Here is a 19,025-nt window from a genome sequence, read left to right as displayed (position 1 = left end):
GTGCTTTGGGCTAGTGATAATGATATTTTGGCACAGAAACATGCCTGCGCTTCAAAGTCATCGTCTGATGAAGGTTTTGTTAGAAGCAATATTGCTGTACAAGCAAAAGTTATTGTAAAAACATTTATATGTGCGTGCACATGTATCTATGACTCAATTATGTTAAACAACTGTAGTGAAGAAAGATATTTCGACTTACGTTCAACTCATCAACCACGATGGCACTGCGAAGATTGAGATCTGGCAATGAAGGGTCAACCTGGTGCAAGAACGATGCGTTTCTAGTTGAGGAAAAAGTCCAAGCCGAACCATTCATCTGAGAATTCTGTAGAATATAAACATACACATATATATATATACATATTTTTGCTATATATTTTTTCAAAACTTACTATATATATATATATATATATATATATATATATATATATATATATATATAAGTGGATAATTATATTTTAAAAATAATACATATGCCGCTCCTCCTTTGGGGTACCAAAATTGGTTAAAGGGAAAATTATTCCCAACTTGTAGTTAGGTAAAAATACACTTTCGTATATATAATTGAATTCATTCAAAAAGTATCGCAAAACAAAAAAAATCCACATATATATGTTTTTTGTGTATTGATATTCATGTTAAAATCCCTTTTTTCTATTTATTTTAAAAGAAAATGCAACTTTGTTATATATGTGTCGTGGAATTGCATTAATCTACAAAATATCTGGCTAATTTGCATATTCTTTTAAACATTCATTTTAACTAATTCCCTATTAGTTTTTTGATTTTCTTATAAGATGATCATATATAGTTAACTATTACATATAATTATATTAATGCAGATATTCTGCATGATTTATACTTGCGTAAAATTCTATAGTAAATACAAATCTCTTTCTATTTATATTTATGTATGCGTATATATTTTGTTTGAAAAAGTTTGCCTACCAAACTTCTCAATCAGTTTTGGTCTACAGACATGAAACTTAATATATAGAGTATTCGAACCCATGCGAAACTTTATATTTGTATTTTAGCCGGGGAAAATCGGTGCAAAAGTGTAAAAAAATTTTAAAATGGAATTTGCCAGGTGAAGGTCGAACGACGGCATTAATAATATGCATGCATAACATAATGGTTATTGGTCATGTTTTAATTTTTAGCCTTGAAGCAAACATGTTTTCATAGCTTAGGCATTAACGTCAAAGAAAAAAGTAAATCGTAAGCTAAACAGTTTGGTTTCGATTCTCGATGGTGGCGCATGAGTTATTTTTTAAAACTATGTATTGTGTCCAATATAATCTTTAATATAAAGCTATGTATTGTGTCCAATATAATCTATAATATAAAGCTATATATTGTGTCCAATATAATCTATAATATAAAGCTGAATGTGTGTGTGTGTGTGTGTGGTCACGAATAGGCTCCTATATAGTTGACTATTTTAAAAAACTGATTACATATAATGATAGAAGATGCATCGAGACACAGGAATGGGTATTTTTGATCTGGCAGAACGGTGGTTCATTAAAATTGCCGGGTCTGCATTCGCGCCTGGTCCACAAAGTATGGAAATAAAAAATTTAAAAATTTACAAAAAATGTTTACAAGTGTTTTTGATATAGATGTACATAATGATACTTTGATAAGTATGTTTTAACTTAAATAGGGATGGTATAATAAAATTGTGGGGTCTGCGTTGGCGCCTGGCCTCCATAGAATGGAAATAGGTACAAACTTTAATAAAGACTTTTCATATTTATCTGCGTAAGTATACTTTGATATTTATGTTTCAGTTTGAAGAAATATGGTATAATAAAATTATGGGGTGTTCGTTTGCACCTGACCTCCATAGAATGGAAATATGTCACAAAATTTAACAAGGTTTTTAATATAGATCCATAGAATATTGTGATAAGTGTTTCAGTATGAACAGGTATGGTATAATAAATTATGGGGTGTATCTATTTTATTTTTACTTTCATCATGTTTTGCTTTGGTTTTGATACCCCAAAATTCAACACAACTTTACAACACTTCCTTTTCATAACCTATCATACTTTCATAAATCAGAGTCTATTTTCTGTAGGCTGTTTTTGAACCCAGTCAACGACGGGTACTTTTGCTAGTATAATGATAAATACGAAATCTGCATTAATCAAAATATCATATTTAAGCGTATCTTACGGGCGTGCAATGCCGGGCAGCCTGCTAGTAGATAGATAGATAGATAGATAGATAGATAGATAGATAGATAGATAGATAAAATTAGCCTATTATTCATGTCAGTTCCAAGAATCCAAAAACATTGATGCTATTTGATCATAATAATCAACCATTGAGCTGATGCTAATAACTGAAGTATTTAAAATCAAGAAGAAGAAGAAGAAGAAGAAGAAGAAGAAGAAGAAGAAGAAGAAGACCAGTGATTTGTGTTCCTGCAATTCTGCTTGGAAATCACTCCAACTGTGCGTCTGTATATTTACGTCAAAGGAAAGTAGTACGTAATAAGTAGGGCTATAAAAAGAGAATATTCTTATCATTGTTTTGACTCTCGAGTATGTATCCGACACAGTTAAACACAGTTAATCAATTGAGAACCACATCATTCTATCTAAAAACATAGAAGATATTGATATATATATATATATATATATATATATATATATATATATATATATATACTCGAGAGTCAAAATAATGAAAAGAGTATTCTCTTGTCATAGCCCTAGTAATAAGATTAGAATATATAGCTGCTGCAATTTGATAACAGAAACTATTGTAAATTATATAAGCGATTCCATGAGCAAGGGGCATTTTTGTGAACACCTTGTGTAAGTTATATCATATTTAACGATTTCGTGGGTGATATTTTGGGGATTCATCCTGTATGATCACACACAAATATATACACATATTGTCACTAAGATTATAAGTTCCTTGTTCTTACGTAATTTAATTTAGTTCAACTGATGTTTTCGAACATTTATTTTAAATAATCAAATATTTTAATTGTGCAAATCGGCTATTAAACTCTTACAACTATATTTGGAAAACATTGATCTTTTACGTTTTTTATCGGGACCTCACGGTTGTTTTCTTGTTCGCTAATTTCCTTTTACTGATATATTTTTGTTTATTTTCATGGAAACAGAATAAAACAAAGATTATTAAAAAGTTTGACTTATGTCCAGGTAACTTATATCTAAAATTTCAAGTGTTTAGACCTAAAATTGCCGGAGGAGTTTGGTAGGTCAACTCTTTCCAATTTGACCTCATGACAGCCAAATTTTCGACAAAAAAACTGATTAAAAAGCCTACTGCATCTCTGAATATCCTTTATGTAAAATTTTAAATGTTTAGACCCAAAATTGTCCGAATAGTTTGCTAGAGACCATAAAGGTCAAATCTTTTGAACTTTGAGCCCTTGACAGCCAAATTTCTGGTCGAAAATTGATTGAAATGATTTTCTTAAATATCAATGCCATGATGTCAAATCTCGAGTCTGTAGACTGAAAATTGACAGAGTAGTTTGGTAGGGAAATGTACACACACAGACACACAGACACACACACAAACAATTTCACTTTTATAGATATATAGATATATTTTTGTTTATTTTGATGGAAACAGAATAAAACAAAGATTTAATATATTTTGTTTAAAACATATTCATTCATTTATTCATTTTGTGCGTGTTTGCATTTTATAAATTTATTTAAATGCGTTTTTTTGCGGGGGGGTCAATAAAGGCAAAACTTACAAATATAGAAACTACATACAATTATTCAAAGTCAAAAAAAAACTAAGATGTCAACATGTATTCTTATATCTTCTTTGGATAACTAAGTACTTAAAAAGGCCAATTTCGGGAGATTCAAATACCTATGAAAAAGAAATCTTAATTTTATATTACTACTTTAGTATTAGTAACTGACTACGTGCTCGGGTAAATCTTTATTTTACATGAATACCGATATGTATTTCTCATTTTGAGGGGTATTTTTATAAGAAAAATGTTTTTATAAAAAAGTAAATATTAAGAAATTGGTAGCAAACTCTGTAATAAAACTTGTGCTACTAACTTCATATGTTTTTGGCGCCGAACCAGCTTAGGCTTATGGATGAGATAGGCTTGTAGGACTGACCTAAGTCACACCTAAAAGCCAAGAATTAACGAAAATAATACCATTCCCCAAGAAATAATAGTTTCTTAACCCCTCTTTCTCCACTTCCTGTTATGTGATGAACGCAACGGCAAAGACGTCAGGATATTTTTAACGTTCTATTCCTCCCTCGTGGTACGCGTTCGAGCCTGTCTGCATACTACCATTTTTTAATTTTTTTTTTTGCTCAGCACACACCTCCAAACACCCGGGCAAGGCCGCGCACCCAGGCTAGTTTAATATAAAATAACAGCAACGCAGAGAGGAGATATTTTAACCTGTTTCAATTAGTAACGATAACAGAATTTTATTTATGGTGTTATAATCGATTTTGAAACAATTTATTTTAAAATAAGTAAAATCATTTTTACAAACAGTAGTATCAAGTAATTATCAATCATTTCTGTACATTGTATAATCTCATTTGTCAACATGGGTGTGCAAGGTGATAACGTAAATCCATATTATTATACAGATGACAAAAATGTTCACGAACCAAAAGTTACTGAAATAAATATATCGTTGCTATTTATAGAAGAGCTTTGTTTTCTTTTCGTTTGACAATTGATTTTTATTAAAAATTATTATCGGAGTCTGCCTTACAGTCCGTATAAATAGCCTATAGAATCCCTCTAAACCACAATTGGAGTCATATATTTATAGATTAATTGTTGAAAAGTAAAAATCACTTACCCAATTGTTTGGTATGCTGTTTCCATTTACCCAAACGTAAAAATTATTTCGATTTTTTCCACCTGAGATTTGACTCTCCTGAAACCATTTATGTTGTTTTCCGGTCATAGCAGGTATGAAATCAAGCACCAAGTACATTCCTACGAAATAGAAATATAAAAGTAGTAAACCTAAATCTAACAATTATATCAAAGATAAAAAATTCTAGTTCAATTTTACAATAAAAAAACTGGAAAAATCGCACATATTTCACTTAGTTTATGATGAAGTAGATATGTGATGCAAACGAATGCAAAATGCTATTAGCTTGAATAGCCACTCACCGTTTTCTCTTCAAGTCCCAAAAGAAATAGAAATATGCACACACACATATACATTTTCGGCTAATGGCAACGATTCTCTCTTGTTTGAAACTACAGAATTTTGAGTTGGGAGCCATTTTCATCATAGAAAAATGATCCAAAAAAATGATGTCAAAAGAAATAATTATCGAAGAGAAAAGGAAATTATCCAATTGCGAATATTAAATGTAGTTGCCGCAAGAAAAGATTAGCAGCATCAATCTAGCCAGAGAAGCTTTGAATTATTTTTATTCTTTTGCAATCATTTGAGATGAGGCTTCGTAATTTGTGCATTCATTTTATTGCGGACTGTTATCCTCATCTTCATAGTTGTTGTTTCACCAACTTTCGCCAAACTCATCCTCTGGCCTTCTTCAGCTGGTTAACCGTGGCGGGGCCCATGGCGCAGTGGATAGAGACGTTGAGTTTAGGATTCATAAGCATTTTCTGAAGATAGCAATTTCAATCCTACCCAAAGCAGGCCAGAGAATTAGTTGGTTAAAACGTTGTGAGACAACAACAACTATGGAAAGCAGTAATTGCTACTGACTCACCATCCCTATCCCGTCGCAGTTAACCATCTGAAGAAGGCCAGCGGATGAGTTGGCCGAAATGTGGCGAAGCAACAACAGCTATGAAGACGAGGATAACAGTCTGCAATAAAATTCATACACTTTGAATTGTTTAGAATTCTTGGTAAAGAATTGTAGCTATAATCCATTCAGGCTTAGCAGTGGTCTTCTTCTTCTCGTGTCAAGATGAAAAGCTATGAATGAAAAATCAAAGATGTTCAGTATATTTTATACAGGGATTGGTTTGTTATTATCACCCCTGGCTATAAATATAATCGTCCAAATCTTTGTGATCATACTCAATACAATTATGCCCAAAATATTGCAGCATAGAGTTTGTGGGCTGATGTGAAAATCGAAATGAAAATAAAAGAAAGGCCAAATACCCAGACGGTCAGATCCAGACTGGCAAACATCAGAGGACCAGAACATATATTCACTAATGGGCTGAATAGAACACTCAGACACCCGTACACGATTCCTGATCTTGTACACACATGTTTTCATATTATAATAAAGATACAGATCGAGTCCTCATTTGCTGGCCTCTCCATGAGGCAGGGTTAGACATAAGGCCAGATTTTAACCTAGGCGATTTTCCAGGTCCTCAAAATGGGCACTTTACATTAGAACAAAAAATAAAATTACCTCAGCATAGAAAGAAACTTCTTTATAGTAAATGACTGCCCTTACGTTCCAAAAAGTCACACCTATTATGACGTAATTGCTGATATGCTCCTGTATTGTTTGTACATAGCGAATCTAGGGAGTTTAACCCCGATAAAAAAATAAGTCTCTTTTGTCTTTGCAGGTAGTTATGGTTCTGTGTGTCGATTTTAAATAAAGAGATGCTTCAGCAGAACATGGTAACATTCAGCAGAACATGGTAACATTCAGCAGAACATGGTAACATTGTGGACGTTTATCCTACATATAAAACAGGTGTACTGTTCTAATTAGCAAAAAACCATAATACATCTCTATATGTACACAACTATGTTTGCAACATTTCTTTCTTCTTCCATGTAACCTCTCCCTCACTTAATATTACTAATCTGTTTTATAAATACTATTGTGACATGTGTTCTTCAGCATTGTCTTATGTATTTCCTGCTTCGTTTGTTCCAGCTCATTTGACTTGTTTGTCTAGTGGCCTCCATTAATTCGCTGTTTTTATACCTCATTCTAATACAGCTTCTTATTCCATTAGCTCCTTTCACAGAACTGTAAGATTGTGGAACTCTCTGCCTTCTGACTGTTTTCCTCCTACTTACAGCCTTGGTCTTTTCGAGACTAAAGTTAGTAGGCATCTCCTGTCTTTGCGATAATCAGCTTTCATTCTTGTGAGTTCCTTACATCAAGTGGTTTCACGTTTTGCCTCAAGCGATTTCCATAAGAAATACTAAATTTAGCAAATTTGACATCTGAGCAACAGTATGTAGTGACACCAGCATGTTCATAAAAGAGTTTGATTTCATAAAAGTAAAAGATGAAATTACCTTTTTTGTGAACGGCGTTGATGAGTTCAATCAGGTCTTGTACACTTCCGTATTGACTATCCACATCGGTGTGATTGGTTATTGAGAACTCGACATCATTGTTGTCCTCAGGATAAACTGGGCTGAGGGAAACAGCGTCTACACCAATATCTTTTAAATAATCGAGTTTCGACACAATACCTGAAACATTGAAAACCGATAAAAGAAATAGTATGGCATATAATGTCAAAAATAGAAAAAGAAGTGAATCAAAAGATAATGTACTGACCTTGAAAATCCCCTTTGCAATTACCATTGCTGTCCTTAAACATAGGTACATAAACTCTGTAGTAGACTGCTCCTTGCCACCAGGAGGTTGCCGGTTGTGATCTACACTTGGGATGTACGAGACCAATCACAATGAGGGCAATTATGAGACCGGTCCACAATATAAAGATCATCATGTACAAAGTCTGGCGCATTCGACACCACATCGGATGTTTAGAACGCTTAACTACTTCGTTTTTAGACAGACCTCGGAAGTTGAACTCATTTTCTTGGGTTACAACTTCTGTTACAGAAGCTTCTCCATTCGAATAGGTAGCATGGTCCTGAAACGCCATGTTCTCAAAGGCACCGTCATCTTTTTCTTTTGAGAAATCCTTGTCAAAGTCCGGTCCATTTTTTTCAACTTCAGGACCCGGCTTGCCTGGTTGTAGCTGTGAGATGGACTTCAAGATACAATGGTTTTCATCCATCTGAAACAAAAAAGCAAAGATTTGAGGGCTATTGATAACATTTGGATCTAGATAATAATGGCTCAGGTAAAAAGTGTCTTCTTCATATCAGTCGTGTATACGTCCTTGACAAGCGATCAAACAGTGGCTTTGCTTCTATCAGATGCAGGTATCATTCTGTTCTGTGTTTGGAGCTCCACTTTTCCAGGCTTTCCTATTGATTTACTTCTCAATAATACCTTTCATGGACACCCCGTCTTAACTTGGTTTTCCAGTTAAATAAAACTGCAACACCAAACAAGGGAGATCACTCTAAGGACAGAATTACTTTTATCTGGAAACAAGGGGAGGAAACTAAACATTGCTGATGTTTTCTTGTGAAGACTAAAGTTCCCTAAAAAAATAAAACAAAAATAAAACAATACGGCAAAACAAGTCATCAATGCAACAAGTCTCTCAGAATTTCAGAAGAGACTTCAATTTTAGTCAGGCAATCTGCGACCCTGATCCATTGAGTCTGAATTTCCTACTTCACCATTATTTTCTTCAGTCAGTCCACGTCAACTCAGATACTGGTCACTCAAAAGATTTGATAAATTTACACACTGCTACCAATGTTTATTTACTCCTCAATAACTTCACAAACACCTGGTATTAACTACACCTCCATCTTGGTTTTCCAGTCAAATGAAGCTACAACAACAAACAAGGGAGACAACTTAACAAATCCCATCTCTCTTTGGAAAGGGGTTAGTTTATGGCTTATTGTTTCAGGTAGGTACGGCCAAAAATGATGGAATAAAGATAGGGGGACATAATTTTGAAAGCCGATTTATCATAATTTTTTTTGTAGGTTTCTAATTATATTTGAAAGATTAGGGACTAAAGTTAATTTCCAAAAGGAAAAAAATATTTATACACGTGAAAAAAAAAGTTATGAAAAGTGTTTTCATGGCGAGCTAACTAATTGAGCTAAATTTTGAAGTTAAATAAATCCATTGTAAAAATCCTTTGAAAGATAAATATTAATTTTCTGGTTCTATTTCAAAATCAAAGTCAAACGTCAACAGGACTGCTCAGTCACCCCAAAATAAGCAAAAGTTTTTTAGTAACACCAGATTTCTTAACTTATGGTTGACTTGAATCGTAAACAAACAGAACCATCAGCACATTAATAACTTTTAGATCACACTTTTTTTTAATTATTATTATTATTATTATTATTATTATTATTAAAGAAACAAGTTCATTTCAAAAAAGCGTTTTACTTACAAACTGTTTTATTTACAAAGGTTTTATTTGTAAATAAAACAGTTTGTAAGTAAAACACTATGCGCATAACAAAACGTGCTTGTTAATAAAACTATAATTTTTCATTGTTAGATGATGGATAGGTGTATCAGAAGCCGCCATTAAAAATGCTGTATATGAACTTGAATAAATCGACTTACTATCTTTCAAAGCTTATAACTACTTGAAAAATGTAATTCAAACCCTAATTAGTTTTTCAATTAAAGGAGCAAAGCCCAAATTTAAAAAGATAACAGGGTTAATAGTAAATTATGCAATATTTGTTTTTTTTAATCGGTTTTCTTTAAAAAAAAAAAATTAAAGAAAATGAACGAAATTTAACTTACTTCGATTATAAAAAATATATATAAATTCCAAAAAAATCACTTACCTATAAAAAATACTATTCAATGAGTACTTCAATTGTTCATTTTATCTATATTTATACTTATATTCCATGTCCTTTTTAAATAAAATACTTTTTTAAACATGGATTTTTTAAAAAAAAACGCGAACTCAGATTTTTTTTTTTTTTTTTTTACTGTTCAAATAAAGGGAGACAAATCTCTGATTTTATTTTTTTTTCGCGATTATCTTACGGTGGCTTATAAACGCCATAATTAACATCTCTTTTTATTGCGTGCTGTTAACTAAAATTACTATTTTGGAGCCTCCGTAGGTGATAAAAGGCACACATTCACTTATAAATTTTTGCCGTTAAACAAAAAACCCAGTCGACCGATTTTTTTTATTCTCTTAATGAAATACATGAGTTTTTGATTAATATATTTTATTTCTACTTTATCGAGTGAATTTTTGTTTAATATCTAAAAAAAACAAAAGAAAACATTGAATAAAATAGAAAAAATTTCGTCAGCGTCCCGTATTTACTTGACGATATAAACATAACGTGAGCATTCATTAAAAAAAAATCAACATGGTTTAAAAAAAAAAAAGTTTTACACTTTGGACTTTACAGGTAAATTTCCAAAAAACACTTCTTTTTTTGTTTTAAATTAGAATACTTTATTTATTGATCTTTTATCTTCAATTTGTGATATATAAAACTTTGGTGAGTAAATTAATTATTTAAATTTTAATAGAAATTTCTAAATGGGGGGGTGAATTTAAAAAAACGTTTGTCTAAAATATTATATTCGGTTTATTGGAAAGAGCATAAAATTTCACATTGACCCTGAAAATATCGTCAATATTGAACCATTACAAAAATTTTGATAGATTTTTTAAGTTTAAAAATTGAAAAAAAATTTCACTCGTAAAATTCAATTGATTTCATACATTAAAAAATGGCTTGTTGGGCGCGCGCCGGCACTTTGTAAACACTGTTTTTTAAAAAATAAAAAATAAGATTTCTATTATTTTTTAAATAACTTTAATAGTGTATTTTGGAAGTATATTCCATAGAGAAAATAAACAACCCACTTTAAAAAGAGAAATTACGAGTTTTTTTTATATATATATTTTTTATTCGCAGTTTTCTGTTAGAGGTATCAAAAATTCCCCACAACTTCTAATACACCTAGATGACGGATAATACGCAAAAGATTTTTTAACTATACTTTTAAATTTTAGAAACTTCACACGATAAAAAAATTTTTAAACTGTTTTTCCTGTAAGCAATATTGCTTACAGAAAAACTGTAAAAGTTTTTTTTTCTGTAAAGTTTATAAAATTTAAAACAATAGTATTATTTAAAAAATTATTTATTTATTATATATTTGTTTTTTGACAACTTTTTCGAATCTATGTGTACAGTAATACAAACCCAATAAATGTTATCAAAGGCAAGATAAGTTACTTTTCTATCAAACTGGATATAATTTTCGTGTTTTTATTCAATTTAACATGTTTATTCAGCTCGAAAACCATACAGTGTTTAGCGATGTATTGGAAAATTCAAAATGGCGGCCGATGCTCTCTTTAACACGGTAAGTTTGGAAAAAGGTGTAATAAATAATAAACTAGACAAAATACTGTTAGAAATTCGCTCAATATATGTTACTGTGACATAACTTGACATATATTCGGTGGTTTTTAATAGTATTTTGTCTAGTTTATTATTTATAACACCTTTTCATGAACTTACCGTGTTAACGAGAGAATCGGCCGCCATTTTGAATTTTCCAATACATCGGTAAACACTGCATGTTTTTAATAAACTAGACAAAACACTATTAAAAACCACCGAATATATGTCAAGTTATGTTACGGTAACATATATTGAGCGAATTTCTAACAGTATTTTGTCTAGTTTATTATTTATTACACCTTTTTCCAAACTTACCGTGTTAAAGAGAGCATCGGCCGCCATTTTGAATTTTCCAATACATCGCTAAACACTGTATGGTTTTCGAGCTGAATAAACATGTTAAATTGAATAAAAACACGAAAATTATATCCAGTTTGGTAGAAAAGTAACTTATCTTGCCTTTGATAACATTTATTTGTTATATATTTGTTTTTTGACAACTTTTTCGAATCTACGTGTACAGTAATACAAACCCAAAAAAAGTTATATTGCACGTATCCGTTATGGAATGAAGTTCTCCGAAAAAAAAATGTCACTTAATTTCATCAAGTAGATTTTTTGTTTTTTGTTTTTTTGTTGTTTTTTTTTTATAGCGAAAAACAATTTGTTATGATACCGATCAAAAGGTAGCCATGTTTCGATTTTTAGAAAAAAATGTTATAATTTAACATGGGGTTGGGGTGTCGGCGCTTTAGACTAAGTTATCTCCCCATCTGGTGTTCTAAAAATCTGAACATGACTACCTTGAGCGCGCTGTCATAAAAACGTGTTTTCCACTGTAAAAAATAAAAAAACTACTCGATCAAGTTCAGTGATTTTATTTTATTTTTTTTTTTAAGAACTTCAGTCCAAAATGGATACGTACAATGTAACTTTTTCGATATTTTCATTTTTTTAATGTCTTCATTTAAACTGTACAAGTACCAGAAATTTATATATAAAATTATCGGCCGAGGAGATTTGACATGAATTCATTGCTTGTCGTAGATGAGGATTTCCCTGGGCCTTTCTTTCAAAGAAGTATAATCTGGCAAAGAATACCCAATCGCAACGAGGCAAACTTTTGAAAACTTTATTTACGCGGCTCCAGTTTGCACATATTTTGAAGGAGGGTAATTTTCAAAGACTTTAAATTGAGAAAGAAAAAAAAAGCATATGTACTGTCTGCCATCAATTTGTGAGTACGTTCCTTAAAATTATTGTATTTGAGTTATTATTAGGAAGTACTCCTATTTTTTAATATTGTATTCGTTCGTTCGGCATTTTTTAATATAAGAACCAGCGTTTTCTTTGTATTATAGTTTGTTACTTTGGCGTTCTTTGTTTTTGTATTTAATGCCTGCAAAGGGAAAAATTTGCCATTTTTTTTTAAATAAAACCCTTCTCCGTTTTAAAACAAGACCTTTCTATTTTATTCTTTAATTCACCTCCTTTTTATCTCACCCTTTTATTTTATTTTTTCTGCAGGCTAGTAGTTTCGCGTCAAATTTATCTGAATGAGAGTAAATTTCTGATATTATGGAATTAAGTTCTCTGAAAAAAAATTCACTCAGTTTCATCAAGTATTTTTATTTACAGTGAAAAAAAAACAATTCGTTATGATACCGAGTAAAAGGTTCGATTTTTAGGAAGAAAAGCTAGTATTAAAAATGGAGGAGGGTGTGTCAGCACTTTAAACTTAGTTTTCTCCCCGTACCATGTTAAAAAATTCAAACGTGGCTACCTTCAACACGCTGTTATAAAAACATGTTTTTCCGCTGTAAAAAAAAAAAAAAACTACTCGATCAAATTAAGTGAAACTTTTTGGGGGAAATCTTCAGTCCAAAACGGATACGTACAATGTAACCTTTTTTCGATAATTTCATTTTTTTAATGTAATGATTAAACTGTACAAGTATCAATAAATGTTTTAACTTTCAAATATTTTTTTGTTCGGAAAAAAAAACTTATTTGCTGTGTTATTTGACTAAGAAGAAATTGGAGTTATCGCCCCCTGAAATTTTCTTTCATTTCAAGGCAGAAAAACAAGACGCTTGATCTAGTCAAAGAGTCGTGATATCAGCTCCATTTTTATTTTTAGTAAAACCACCCAACTGAAGGGGTTGTATATCTTTAATTCTGTTGATTAGAGCGTTCACTAAGGGGAGGAAACGGTTACATACTATCAACTATCACTTCCCTCTTGTTTCAATGATTAGATGAAAAGTAAGAAAAGAATTTTTTTATGAAGCGACGAGACAAAATAAAAAAGTCAATTAGTAACTGCCCCATCTTTTAATCTTTTTTTTTGGGGGGGGGGGCTCATGACACGTCCAGACCTGATGGTTTGAACTGTTGTAGAGTTGTTGTAGGTATCCATGTCTGGTACTCCATGGGGTGTTTGTTTAAAAGGTGACTGTTGCTTTTGTGTGCTGTTTGTCTCTATATTGGGTAAACAGTCTTTGGTAAGCCCCTAAGGAATTTCATTTGAGTACATCCGGACATGATATAATTCCAGAGGGTCTACCCTAAAGTGCTGTCGATTTTGAGGAAGAGTTTTTTTCTGGAATAGAGTCTGTACTATGTATGACATTGGTTCTTTGATCATTTGTGTGACAAGTGCAGGAGACCACTCAACTGCTTTTTTATTTAAAACACTATGTGCAGTTTTAGCAGATTTTTAGTATATTGATAATGGTACATCTTTTGATTTTCTTGCCTCTCATTACTGACATCATTGGTCAGCCCTAGAGTAACAGAGCACTTCTCCAGGATCAAGTCCATATTCTGGATAAACATATCCTGAGACATCACCAAATCAAAAGGCAGCCATTGGAAACAGAATTTTCCAAAATTTTTAGATTTTATCATGATAGTAAATAATATTATGCATTTTTAAGATTTTATTATAATTGTACAAAAAAACTATGAATTTTTAAGATTTTATCATAGTTGTAAACAAAATAATGTATTTTTAAAGTTTTATTATAAGTAAAATAAAATTATGCATTTTTAAAATTTAATTATGCCTGTAAATAAAAATATTTATAAAATTTTATTATGATTGCAAAAATAAAATTATGTATTTTTTATATTTTATAATGATTGTAAATAAAACTATTTATTTTTAAGATTTTATTATGACTGTAAATAAAATTATGTATATTTAAGATTTTTTATGATTGTTAATAAAACTGTATTTTTAAGATTTTGGTACCATTGTAATTAAAATTATGTATTTTTAACATTTTATTATGACTGTAGATGAAATTGTGCGTTTTTTATTACGATTGTAAATAAAATCATGTATTTTTAAGGCTTTTTTGTAAATAAAATTATGTATTTTTTAAATTTTATTATACTTGTTAATAAAATTATTTTTTTTTAATTTTATTATAATTGTAAATAAAATTATGTGCTTTTAAGATCTGATTATGCTTGTAAATAAAATTATGTATTTTTAAAATTATTATAAAATTATTATATTTTTAATATTTGTATAATGTTTATAAATAAAAATATGTATTTTTAAAATTTTATTATGAGTGTACATATAACTATGTATTTTTAGGATTGTATTATGATTGTTTAAACTATGCATTTTTAAAATTTTATAATGATTGTAAATAAACTTATGTATTTTTAAGATTGTATTCTGATTGTTAAGAAAACTATGCACTTTTAAAATTTTATAATGATTGTAAATAAACTTATGTATTTTTAAGATTGTATTACAATTGTAAACAAGTCTGCATTTTTAAGATTTAATTATGTTCGAAAATAAAACTATTTATTTTTAAAATTTTATTATGATTGTAAATAAAATGTATTTTTAAAATTTTAATTTGATTGTAAATATAACTATGTATTTTTTAAGATTTGTTCAATCAGAAGCCAGCTCCCATTCATGTAATCGAGTATAAAATGTTAAACTGGCAACACACTTTCTTTTTCTTCTTAATTCTTGTTGACAACACACCCCTCTGTTGGGACACGACTTTGCCCGGGCCTGTTATTAATACAAACAAGCCAACATGACTATCTCCACATACGGTACACACACATACTTACTTTTTGCCACAGGGCTCTCTAATCTTTTGCTACTGTCCATACATGGACGTACGCTGCTACTACTAACTTTTAAGAGACAAATAATATATCATGGCTACTCACCACTTCTACATACACAAAGATACCCAAACAATATTCTCTTTCAGCAGGATTGTATAATTATCAATGTCTCTACACAGAAACTCTTTTAATGACTAACTCGTTTCATTATTCTTACTAACAAAGATAACCAATATACCTTTCTTTTTCTTTTTTTTTTACCCCAAACAAGGCACATTGCCTCTTTGTTGTAGGGGCTACTGTCAAGGACATAAGCATCAGGGGTACTGTGTAGGGAGTTGGGCAGCAAGATGGCGGTTCACGTTACACTTGAACTTCTGCATGTCAGTACAGTTGGGGAAGCAGGGACCCGGAAGGGAATTCCAAAGTCTAGTTGTTCTAGGGAAGAAACTACTGGAGTAAAAGGCTCTCTTACATCTGGGGATCTCTACCATGAAGGGGTGGGATTTAGCTGCTTGTTGGTTTCGTCTGGGTATTTACGTCGAGGGGGCACAAGTGCTTGCATTTCATCAGAGCATTCACCATTAAAGTACTTGTAGAACAGGCAGAGGGATGCAACATTTCATCGATGGGACAGAGGCTGAAGTTTAGATGACAGTTCAGGACCTATCAGATTGGCGACTCTCTTTTGAACCTTGTCTAGGAGCGAGAGACTAGTGGCAGATGCACCAGCCCAAATATGACAACAATGCTCCATACATGGGCATAGTTGCTTTTAAATGTTAAGATGATACTTCTTTCTCATCATCTTTTCAGGGTAACCATCTTCCGATGAAAACGACATCTCCAAGGGTATCCCAAAAGAAGCTGATTTGAAATTTGAATCCAACCGAAAGTACCAAAAGAAACAAAGTTGTACAATAAAACATAATTGAAAAAAAAGCATCTAAAAAACACAATATATTACCAGTGCCGATCAAAAATCATTTTTACTTAAGTTTACATATCAATTCTCGATAAATTAAAAAATTAAAAATTAAAAAAAACAATAAACAAAACAAAACCAATTCTTCAGCATTAAATAACCCAAACGGGTTGATATGCTGGTAAAATAAACCAACTAAACTAAACCTACAATAAATATTCCCTCCTCGGTGGTGTAATGATTCGTGATGATTTTGATAGGGTTACTCTAAATTCCCTGAAATCTTTTTTCATTGGTTTGCTGCTTCTGTTGTTCCGTCTTATATTTGATCAATTCAGTTTCTTTTGGGACACCCTGTATAAATCAATTTTATGCAAGGAGAACACTGGAATATAACAAATAAATGATAAAAATCTATATTCCAAATTTCATGGTGTTGAACATCTTTCTTTTCTTTTTTTTTTCTTTTTTTTTTTACGTAGGCGTCACCACTTATCAAGGCCGATAGGCCACTCAAGGATAAAGGTTAAATAGTGTACAGTAGTCAAAAGGACAATATAGTAATCGATAGTAATGGAAGTTCGGTAAATTTGTTAACTTAAGTGGAACGGCTCATATTTCAGCATGTGGAACTCATAATTCTTGACATCAACTGTTTCGTAGCACATAATCATTCATTTAATTATTATATTAATCCTGTACACATACCTAGTGTTACATATGTCACCTCTGTCTTATATATGCTTGTTAGTATTTGGGAGCAAACAAATAGATTGTCTTATTATTTCATTGGAAATTTTTAAATGAACAAATGTTATCTGCATGCACAAGTTTTTAAAAAAAAATCTAAATTTTACCCAAAAAATCGGTATTATTCATGGTAGAAATTACTTTTCCCTCCGTTATTAAATAATAGCATACCTCAGTTGAGACTTTTTCGTATTGTATATGACTGTTCATGTTCCTATGTGAATTGGGTGAAAACGTTTGTAATGTGGTTAAATATAACGAAAAGGTACAAAATAAATATGAAAATATTACGATAAAATCAATGTCGATACTATATCGCTCGTTGTTGTTGTTGTTGTTTTTATTTTTTTTAGGGGGTGGGGGTGGGGGTGAACTATTTCAAGCTGTTACCAAATAAGTATTTTGTGTGAAAACCTGAATTTTCTCCGTTGGGTAACTTATCTATTTTTAAATACAAATATAATTAAACACAGTGTATACCATTTGTCCATGTTAATACTCTCATAGTGTTCCTCATCTCTCAGTATCAATTATTAACTCTTATTTTCAAGTGTCTCTTGGTTTTGATAAATAGTAACTCCAATACTACACACATACAGACACACACACACACATACATATACAGGGAGGAATGATAAAATTGCCGCCCTAGAAGAGACGACATGATTCTATTTTCGTTTGATGAAAACCGGTTTTCTTTCTTTATTGCAGACCATCTACTAGTTGGCCAGTTGTAGAAATCCCAAGAGTGATAGAAGCCTTCTATCATGTCTGAAAATGACACAATGTTCAACGAGCAAGATCGGAGATGCAGTGCTGTACACCTTATGCCCTCTACCGATCCAAGTTATGACGATGGGACCATTGCCAGCACCCTCAAAATGCTTTGCTGGATTGCCACAAATAACAGGGACATACCCAGGGTGATAAAAACAAAGTTTCCAGCCGCAGTTATGGTCCTTGGTGTGGTTTTAAGTGAGGTCCAGATCATGCCATCTCACATTTTCGAGATCGGCTTGAAAGTCAACACCAAAGTGTACCTTGATGTGCTGCATGTGGTGATCCCTTGGTGCTATCAGGTGGCCATGTGCAGACCCTGGGTGTGGCAGCAGCCCACAAATCCAAAGAGGCCCAGACTTGACTTCAGAAGAAGTCCTACGACTGTGTACCCTTATTTCATCACTGCCTCTCTCTCCTCCTCTGACCTGAATCAGATGAACTACTTAGTTTGGTCATATATCAAGAACATCACCAACATGACCTTCCACAACAAAGCCAGCCTGATCGCGACCACCCGCCAAGTATTTGCCAAGTTCCTGCTGAAGCTTGTGGAAAAGACATGCTCCCAATTCCGGACCAATATTGAGGCAGTGATTGAGGCTGAAAGCGGCTATATTGAATAGATGTCAGCTGTACTACATAATCAAGTTACTTGGGCCAACATTACAGCATTATTTTAAAACTTTTATTGAAAAAAATCAATTCAAGTTCTGGCCGTATAACACTTTTATCGGTTCACTATATATATATATATATATATATATATATATATATATATTAGTAAGTTATAAAATATACATGGCGATTAAGCTACACTGAATATTCCGCGTTTCATCCACTCTAGGACTCTTCAGGCTTATTCGAGAATTTTGTGGTTGTCTCGCGTTTTTATATATGCCCCTTCTATTGAGTTTTTTGTTAGCCAATCAGCTTTCTACTATCCACCGCACCCTTCCTAATCAGCCAATGAGCAGGCACTGACAGGTCAAAGACCCGTTCCTTTGTGCTTGCTATTTAGCGTAGATATCTAATTAGTTATAACTTACTAACTAGCTCTACCTATGTATTGAGCACTGTTGAAGTAAATACTTAAAGTTTATGCATAAATTTATACTTTCATATATTAATTTATGTGAGTAAATGAAGTAGTTATATATATATATATATATATATATATATATATATATATATAT

General features: G+C 31.7%; 1 protein-coding gene across 3 annotated transcripts in view; it reads right to left on the bottom strand.

Annotated features, from left to right (window-relative positions):
* Positions 1-19,025, bottom strand: part of LOC145284549 (alpha-glucosidase-like) — a 73,736-nt gene that overhangs the window by 29,241 nt on the left and 25,470 nt on the right. For 2 of the 3 annotated variants that reach the window (XM_080133461.1, XM_080133460.1), the window contains exons 2-5: positions 7,540-8,008; positions 7,272-7,451; positions 4,860-4,999; positions 200-325 (exon numbers count right to left, since the gene is read on the bottom strand). In XM_080133461.1, the coding sequence (XP_079989587.1) occupies positions 200-325; positions 4,860-4,999; positions 7,272-7,451; positions 7,540-8,008 (915 nt within the window). Of the gene's footprint in view, positions 1-199; positions 326-4,859; positions 5,000-7,271; positions 7,452-7,539; positions 8,009-17,223; positions 17,384-19,025 lie in introns of those variants that run through there. The other variant, XM_080133459.1, reaches the window with a different exon arrangement.

Source organism: Euprymna scolopes, chromosome 9 (assembly GCF_053919585.1).
Source record: "Euprymna scolopes isolate OS-2025 chromosome 9, ASM5391958v1, whole genome shotgun sequence".
NCBI lineage: Eukaryota > Metazoa > Mollusca > Cephalopoda > Sepiida > Sepiolidae > Euprymna > Euprymna scolopes.
Note: the sequence above shows the minus strand (reverse complement) of the source record. Positions and strands in the feature narration are given on the sequence as shown.